The 9,526-nt window shown below is 37.5% G+C and overlaps 2 protein-coding genes across 2 annotated transcripts; both read left to right on the forward strand.

Moving 5' to 3' along the window:
- Positions 1–3,581: 3,581 nt before the first annotated feature.
- On the forward strand, positions 3,582–4,574 carry LOC132668417 (olfactory receptor 11H6). The gene has a single exon (XM_060617392.1). The coding sequence runs from the start codon at positions 3,582–3,584 to the stop codon at positions 4,572–4,574; it is 993 nt and encodes a 330-aa protein (XP_060473375.1).
- Positions 4,575–8,105: 3,531 nt separating this feature from the next.
- LOC132668418 (olfactory receptor 11H7) lies at positions 8,106–9,062 on the forward strand. The gene has a single exon (XM_060617393.1). It carries the CDS (start codon positions 8,118–8,120, stop codon positions 9,060–9,062), a length of 945 nt encoding a protein of 314 aa, XP_060473376.1. The 5' UTR covers positions 8,106–8,117.
- Positions 9,063–9,526: the final 464 nt, after the last annotated feature.

Below are 9,526 nucleotides of genomic sequence, written 5' to 3' on the forward strand. Positions count from 1 at the left end.
TCCTCTTGGAGTCAGAAACGCCATCAGGTATGTAAGGAAAGTCTGCCTACATCAATGCTTCACTGCTCCTAGATACCCACGGTTGTCAGATACTAAGAACGTGCTGATTCGTCTACAAATCCATTCATTCTTTGTTCCTTTGTTCTTTGTAAGAACGTGTTAGGCCCTGCAGTTCTCTTCTCCCAACACATGGGGTAATAGATTCACGTGAAGGATTCACTGGTATCACAGAGTTCCACTATGCAACTCACTTAGGAAAAATGGGGCTCAGATGTCTTGGATATTGGGGGGGGGGGGGGGGGAGGAATTAAATCTTCTTCAGTTACAATGTAGCCTGAGTCTTCTACCACTTTGTTTCTAATATTGGTCAGTAAATCTTGGTTGACAAATATCCTTTGGCAAGGGCAACTAAAATAGGATGTTATTTTTCAGAGTTGTTGGCAAGGGACAAGTGGAAAGTGGAAACTGAGAAAGTAATAGGCAGACTCTCTTGTCCTTTAGATTTACCAAATTTATCAAATTACCAAATTTATGGATTAATCTTAAAAATATAAATATTTAAAGGAAAAAGAACCCCTGCACTTATAATTTTTAAAATGCTCTTCTCTGGGCAAGCGACTTAAATTTCAAGCAAGTAGCTGGTGTTATGGAGGAGGAGCTGGTTTCCTTATCACTTCATATAGAATGGATTGTCCATGTTCTTTGTTGTTCCTCTTCTCTCTGTTCATTTGTTGCATCACTTGAGGTGAACAGAAAGCTGAAGGAAGTGGATTTAAATTCACCCTATGAGCTACTAACAGATGCGTTGTGAAGGTAAAGGAAGCAGAAATGGATGGATGCAGTGAGTTTCAAATTATTTGTGAAATTCATTTATCCCTCTTTTTCTGATCCTGTATTCCACAGATAACTAAAGTTTCAATGTAGCACAAATTTTAAAAGGTCCTGGACATCCTGAAATCAGATGACCAGGAAGGAGTTAAGACTTATGAGTTTGGGGGGCGCCTGGGTGGCGCAGTCGGTTAAGCGTCTGACTTCAGCCAGGTCACGATCTCGCGGTCCGTGAGTTTGAGCCCCGCGTCAGGCTCTGGGCTGATGGCTCGGAGCCTGGAGCCTGTTTCCGATTCTGTGTCTCCCTCTCTCTGACCCTCCCCCGTTCATGCTCTGTCTCTCTCTGTCCCAAAAATAAAAAATTTAAAAAGTTGAAAAAAAAATTTAAAAAAAAAAAAAAAAAAAAAGACTTATGAGTTTGGGTTCCAACTCAAAATCATGAACTGGAATTATATTTCTTTTCTTGGTGCCAAGAACTACCTGGCCTATGAATAGAGTAAGTCAATTCATGTCTTATATCTCTATTTTCTCGTGAAGCAAAAAGTATCTCATTTATGTCAAATAGAGTCAGCAATCATGCTACTACCCTCACTACATAGATTTATCTAAGTTATTATGAACTGGAATAAATATTTTTTTCAGGCCCACGGCATATAATTAGATATGTGCTATGAAACACACAGTTCAAGACACTACAGAGGTAGGTGGCAGTCTTGATTGCTTTTATAAGTCATAAGTTCCAAAAGGGGAGGAATTTTATTCGTCATGTTTACTATTGTACCCCAGAACTTAGTACGCTGCTAGGAATATAATCAATAGTGAATAAATGTTTGTTAAATGCCCAAATGAATAAGTAAATGGGTAATATGCTACAATTTAAATTTGACATTCAACTTTTTTTTTTATAAGCCCAGTAACTATTTTCTGATCAAAAATGACAGCATGCGGTCTGGCAAACATAGGTATAGTTATGGAAAATATATGTGAAATTATAAATCTCCTGGAAATGTTTATACATATGGTCACAATTATAGTCCACTGAACTAGCTTGCTTGGCAAAATTTTAATTTCCATAAAAATAATATTTATTATGCAGTCCTTTCCATCATTCTAAAACATTGTTAATCAATACAAATATCCAAAGTTACCTTGACAGTAAAACATTTACCTTCTGAGTTTGCTCCAGGTTTGATCAAATACTGAGAAGCCAGCTTCATGCTCTCTGAAGATTATATAAATGGCATAAGGATGCAATTTTGTGAGTATCTTAATAGTGACATTAATAAATAATGTGGTTGGGGTGCCTGGGTGGCTCTGTCAGGTAAGCGTCCAATTCTTGATTTCAGCTCAGGTCATGATCTCATGGTTTTTGAGTCTGAACCCTGCATCAGGCTCTGCACTGATAGTGCTTGGGATTCTCTCCCTCTCTCTCTCTCCCCCCCCCCTCCCTCTCTCTCTCTCTCTCCCTCAAAATAAATAAACTTAAATAAACAAATAAATAAATTGATCAATTATCCTATGTTGGTTGTCAATATATTACTAAATTTAAAATACTGGTGGTGGTTTACCCAGCCAAATATATTGAACTTTAACAAGAAAACTTTAGGACATAGACATAAGCCTGGACAAATAGTTCTAGAAAGGTTGCTACCAATATCCAAGTTTATAGTCATATCTCAACTCCTAATTCATCTAATATGAGGAAGATTTTTCTGGTCTTGACATATCCTAAGGTAACCTTTCTATTTCTATTCATTATTTAATTTAGGTAAAAGCAAGATGATGAATGGAAAGTTATGGTGCTTAGGGTTTAATTCATAGCAAAAAATGAAGAAACATGGTGTTATATACTAGAAAAATTTGGCATACCCAGCTGTAAGTTATCTCAAGAGCCTAGCCATGATGTAGAATAGTGCAGCTTAGGGGAAAACAAGCCAGGATAAATGTTGGCATCCAAAAGAAAGTAATGTATAGGGGACATAACAGCTTCCATTTGTTATATGAGCCTCCAACCATCACCATAATGGAAGAGGAATGAGACTTACTTTGTATAGCTTTGGCAGAGTCCCAGGATCAATGCACAGAAGTAATAAAGGAGACATATTTTGTTCAAGACAAAGTACTTTGAGAGAGCCAGAGATCCTCAACAGGAAATGAGCTAAATTGTTCTACAAATCCAGATGCCCCCTAGCAGAATGTGGCCTAGAGAGGGCTACTCAGATGATTTTCACACCATTTTACAGAATCCTGAGGTTTCTAGATCACCTCCCTCAGAGCAGCAAAAGCAAAGGGTCTCAACACTCTCACCACACAGTTCCACTTATATGCTTTTTATTGGACTTCTGTGTATGAAACTCTAAGAAGAAAATTTATTGCTTCAGATTTATATTCAATTTTGTTTCAAAGTAAAGGAATGTATCCAAAATCTATACTTACATGTAGAATATCTAAGAGGTAATGATTTTAATGTGAAAGATATAATATTACTGAGACTCAGAGTTATAGGAATATTTGAAAAGAAGTGAGGTTCGTTCCAAACCAATCTTCAAATGGCCAGAGTATCTAGGAGTTACTGGCTTTGCACATTTAAGTAAACCCCTTAAATTTCTCTGAACTTCAGTTTCCTTATCTATAAAAGAGAAGGATGAAGCACACCTCCCTACAGCTCAAAGGGTCATTTGGAAGGTCAAATGAGATAATTTATGTAAAAATACTTTGTACATTTACAAGTGAATTGTTAGCAAAACCCACTAATGTTCATTGTTATTCACTCCTTGGTTACTTCTGTTTCTCTAACAGCTTTGGAATCTGGGAACGCAACAATGCATTTTGTGACTGAGTTTGTCCTCCTGGGTTTTCCTGGTCAAAGGGAGATGCAGAACTTTTTCTTCTCATTAATCCTTGTGGTCTATCTCCTCACTCTGCTGGGGAATGGGGTTATTGTCTATGTAGTGAAATGGGACAAGCGGCTTCACACACCCATGTACATCCTCTTGGGAAACTTTGCCTTCCTAGAGATCTGGTACATCTCCTCCACTGTCCCAAACATGCTGGTCACCATCCTCTCTGAGACCAAGACCATCTCCTTCACTGGATGCTTCCTCCAATTTTACTTCTTTTTCTCACTGGGTACAACAGAGTGTTTCTTCTTATCAGTTATGGCTTATGATCGGTACCTCGCCATCTGTTGCCCACTACATTACCCTTCCATCATGACTGGGAAGCTCTGTGTGATCCTGGTCTGCGTTTGCTGGGTGAGTGGATTTCTCTGCTATCCAATCCCCATTGTCCTCATCTCCCAACTTCCCTTCTGTGGACCTAACATCATTGACCACTTCGTGTGTGACCCAGGCCCATTGTTCGCACTGGCCTGCATCCCTGCTCCTTCCACTGAGCTTATCTGCTATACCTTCAACTCAGTGATTATCTTTGGGCCCTTCCTTTCCATCTTGGGATCTTACACTCTGGTACTCAGAGCTGTGCTTTGTATTCCTTCTGGTGCTGGTCAAACTAAAGCTTTCTCCACATGTGGGTCACACCTAATGGTGGTATCTCTATTCTATGGAACCCTTATGGTGATGTATGTGAGCCCAACATCAGGAAATCCAGCAGGAATGCAGAAGATCGTCACTTTGGTATACTCAGCAGTGACTCCACTCTTAAACCCCCTTATCTACAGTCTTCGAAATAAAGACATGAAAGATGCCCTAAAGAAACTCCTAGGACTAAGAAGTAACCCAAACTGAGACATGTTTGAGAGAGAAGCAGAATTTATCACTTCTAACCTTAATTATTTATAAAAACAATAGAGAATGGCTTCAGTAAGTCGTGTTCCAGCTCACACTTAAGTAGAGGGAGATACTTATTTTTCACGGTTACTTAGCAGTTCAAGTTCAGCTCATCAATGAAAAATGTTCAATAAAACATTTTAAATTATCTCACTTGATAATTATATTGTTATTATATATCTTCTTTCCCTGTGATGTATCCTCATTGGTTTAATCTTAGCTGGTGGAAAGAATCACATATATGTGTACCTGGAGCCTTTCAATAGAGGGTGCAATCTTCTAAATTCAGAAAATACTCTTAAAGACAATGGACCAAGGGGCCACCACTAACAACAACAACAACAACAACAACAACAACAACAAAAAGCCCACCCAGTAACAGACATTTTCCATTGTTTAAAGCTGTCTTTCACACCAAAAACAGAATATGTTTCATACTTCTTTCACTTAGAGATAAAGTACAAACTCTCCTTCCTGCCAAAGCTCTCATTCACGAGACTCCTCAATCCATTCTTCTTTCCTATTGATCCACTGTCTAAGCCCTGCACTTCACAATGATCATTCTACATGTTCTCCCAAGTGGGCATCTTTACTCTTAGTGCTTACTCCCCAAATCAGTTGTGACAACTCCACTTGTAATATGGAATAACAATGTCCTAAGCATATTTTTACGCCTCTCAGAAGGCTATAGTGCAACATCTGAGTCAGGAAAGCATTAAGAGAAAATTATACCAAGAACAAATTCCATCTTTGTGCCCAAACCCCATGCTGAAACAGGAAAGCCATTAGCTGAAAGGCCAATGTACTTAAAATGAAAGTACCCCCTTTTAGTTATGGCCATTCGGGAAATAAAATTAGGTGTGCCAGGAAGATAGGCCTGCTGGTACTAGTTGATTAAATACTCTCACACAGTGTTTCTGAAACCCTTCACTCCTCAATCCAAACAAAGAATGTTTGGCAACAGTGGTCAGAAAACATGGGGCATTTGGGGACAATATTTCTTTGAAACTCAAAGTTTTATCTAAAAAATGATCACAAATTATACTTTCTGTTCCACAGTACATACGTATTTTGTGTAATAAAGAATTATCTTCTCTGAGTAAAACCTTCCCTTCAGGAAGATATTTAATTAGGAGCTCTGTGTATCCCATGGCATACAATCACATACCCTGTTTGAGAAATACAAACTTAAGGAGACAATGGGGTCCCCAGAGAGTCAATGTAGCACATTATCTAATAATAACTATGGACCAACCTACCAGAAATATTAATGAAACCCCCAGGCAAGAAGGAAGAAGGTCCCTAGAGAAAGTTACAAGATTACATGAAGAGATACCTGAGAATTCTCAACAATGGCCAAAATGGCACATAAACTAAGACCAGCACATAGTTTCAGCACACTCTGTAGGAAACAGACCACTAGAATCTCACAGTGCAAAGGAAGTGAAATAAGTCATGCATGAAGCTCTCACAGAGGGCTTCCACATTAAAAGCAGTGAAGGAGAGAATCTTTGTGACCTCCCTATGAACTCTCCCCAAGGTGACCTAGGAAAGCTTCACAATATATAGGAATCATCAACTCTGATGGGCATTGCTGCTATTATACACCACAGGTGGGCCTATTCACCTATATATTTGTTCATTCAATATGCTCAAGAGATTGAGTATCAAGGATTATTGGTTACTCACAGCTCAAAAACAAAAACAAAACTCTCAGAGTATGTAGATCACCCTGGAACTTATACTCCCCCAAATAACTACACTAAATTGTGTCAAAGTAATCCACAGATCTTCCCCATCTCAGGAAGTGTCTGGAGCACCAGGAATGGTATGACTTTCACAGGTATTTTGAACAAAACAGTGTGGAACTAGCTCCATCCACTGGGACTGAAACCAAGAGAAAACAGGGATTTGTTTTGTTTTGTTTTGTTTTGGTCTCCTCTCTCAGTTCTCTCCTCTTTGTTCATTTCATTACTTATGTCCACCATCAGGAGAGGTGGCATTAAAAAAAATTTTTAAGGGTAAAATCTTATCAGTGTGTATAACAACTAAGATTCACATAGGGTTTAATGGTGAATTTATTAGGAAATGCTTCTTATAATTATGTTGGAAACCATTTGTGAAATTCATTTACCATGCTTTCCCTAGAGCTAATAGTTTTTCTGTGAAGTCTTTTTTTAATGTAAAAAAAAGTAGCCTCTAGCTCAAACACATGCATTTTTATTTTGAGTCAACCCTTAACAAAAATTATGATCAATGCAGGTAAGTTTATTTCCTCATAATCATCTTAATTTAAAAAATTAAAAAGAATTTATCTCCATCTTTCGATTTCCTTCTCTTCTTGGTTTCTTGTCCACAAGACTACAACCTGCTTTGACTTAACCAGTCCAATAGGAAGGTTGTGTTTGCTTCTAGATGAATAGGTTCATAGTTCACTTTATGCATTATTCATTTAGTGAACTTGCAACAGCTGTTTCATTATAAATATATTTATATCACTTAACATAATCTCACTGAATAGAAGGATTTTTCCCATTTGATTATGCTCAGTGAGTACTATAAATATTTTATATACACCACTTCTATCAAAATTATTTTTAAGCAGAATTTTCCTCTTATCAAAGAAGTATCTTGTTAAAAAATTCTGGAGATTTTAATATGTTAAAGCTATCATTGTGTTCTTTTCTCTGAATTATTTGATTCTTAAAAAGGTATCTTTGGTGATGGTGTTGTAAAGAGAATAAGGTCAAATTTTGGAATATGGGAAATAATTATTTTTGATACATCTTTGATTCTTTTCTATTATTTTGAAAATTGAGAGTATTTTTTAAATAGACTAACTCTATTTAAAAATCTTCCAAATAATAAACTTTAGGAAGAATTGTAGCAGCAGTAAGTAGAGCTTTACAAGAAAATCTCCTGGTGATTTTAATTTTCTTCTCCAATACATTGTATCTGTTATATTCATTTAAATGCATATGAAGCATAACTTATCACATGAAATTAATCATTATGGAGTGAATTATAGTGACTTTTTATTGACAAAAACAAAGGAATAAATACCAAATTGTAAATGAGCTTTAATGCAATGTAAACATCTTTAAATAGGAAGTAGCTGTAAGAATTTGTTATCTGAATATCTGAACATTTTGAAATGAATAGCACTAACTGCTATATATGAACAGTTTTCACTGAAAAAAAAAATTAAACATAAGACAAACCATTTTTGCCTCTACCACAAGATTTCTTTATATCTAAAAAAGATTAAATTTAACTGATTTTGCCCACTGATAAAGAAAGTTCAAGTAGCTTAGAATTGTACATTTACAAAAAATCAGGGCCAAAGAGCTCACTCAGAATAGAGCAGGACTTATTCAAAACTTGTTTTAGAATATTCAGTACATTTTCCTGCATCAAACTGCCTATCCTAAGAAAAGTTTCAAATGACTCAGCAGAAAAGTGACTTGTCATTATCTGTCTTCTCTCCACAGTCTGGGGGCCATGAATAAGTCAGGGATATCTACTGTGACACAGTTTGTCTTGTTGGGTTTTCCTGGTCCCTGGAAAATACAGATCATCATTTTCTCAATGGTTTTGTTGGTCTACATCTTGACTCTGACTGGGAATATGGCCATCATTTGTGCAGTGAGGTGGGACCATCGACTCCATACACCTATGTATGTGCTCCTGGCCAACTTCTCCTTTCTAGAGATCTGGTATGTGACCTGCACAGTCCCCAACATGCTGGTCAATTTTCTTTCCAAAACTAAGACCATATCATTCTCTGGCTGCTTCACTCAATTCTACTTCTTCTTTTCCCTGGGCACAACTGAGTGCTTCTTCCTCTGTGTCATGGCCTATGATCGGTACCTGGCCATCTGCCGTCCACTGCACTATCCCTCCATTATGACCGGGAAGCTCTGTGTCATTCTGGTGTGTCTTTGTTGGCTCATTGGTTTCCTTGGACATGCAATTACTATTTTCTTCATTTCTCAACTACCCTTTTGTGGTCCCAACATTATTGATCACTTCTTGTGTGATGTGGACCCACTGATGGCATTGTCCTGTGCCCCCACACCAATCATAGAGTATGTATTCCACTTTGTGAGCTCTCTTATCATCATTCTCACCATTTTGTACATTATTGGGTCCTATGCCTTAGTGCTCAGAGCTGTGCTTCAGGTTCCTTCTTCAGCTGGGCGGCAAAAGGCCTTCTCTACCTGTGGATCCCACTTAGTTGTGGTGTCTCTATTCTATGGAACCATAATGGTGATGTATGTGAGTCCTACATCTGGCAACTCAGTTGCTATGTATAAGATTATCACACTGATATACTCTGTAGTGACACCAGTCTTAAACCCCCTCATCTATAGCTTACGCAACAGGGAAATGAAATTTGCCCTCCGTCAGGTCATTTGTGGAATAAGAATCATCCAACCCTCATGAAAAGGTTTTGTGAGAAACAATGATTCTTTTTCTGAAAGTGGAACAGTAACTCTTTTCTTCCAATCCAAACTGATTTGACTTTATTCATAACCATAATGGTTCTGTGGTACAAAATAAAATTCATGTATTTAGTCATATTTGGATGTGCTTTTAGTTTCATGAAACTGTTTCCATGGAAAGAGATTGCCATCTAACACAGAGAAAAAATAACTCTTAAAAATCTCAATATTTACCTCCAGGAAGGTTTTGATTTTTCCAGTATACAATCTCTGTCCATACAACTTGGTTAAGAGATATGAATCAAATTGGTTATTTGCTTACAAGGCTGTATAATGCTTCATTTTAAAATTTCTTTTAGTGTTTATTTATTTATTTTGAGAGAGAGAACTTGCAAGGAGAGGAGGGACAGAGAGAGAAGGAGAGAAAGAGAAACCCAAGCAGGCTCCATGCTCAGTGCAAAGCTG

This window comes from Panthera onca, chromosome B3 (genome assembly GCF_046562875.1).
Source record: "Panthera onca isolate mPanOnc1 chromosome B3, mPanOnc1 haplotype 2, whole genome shotgun sequence".
NCBI lineage: Eukaryota > Metazoa > Chordata > Mammalia > Carnivora > Felidae > Panthera > Panthera onca.

Excerpts from the sequence above, each read along its gene's own strand:
- LOC132668417 (XM_060617392.1), top strand. The coding sequence starts at position 3,582 with ATGTTCATTGTTATTCACTCCTTGGTTACTTCTGTTTCTCTAACAGCT.
- LOC132668418 (XM_060617393.1), top strand. The coding sequence starts at position 8,118 with ATGAATAAGTCAGGGATATCTACTGTGACACAGTTTGTCTTGTTGGGT.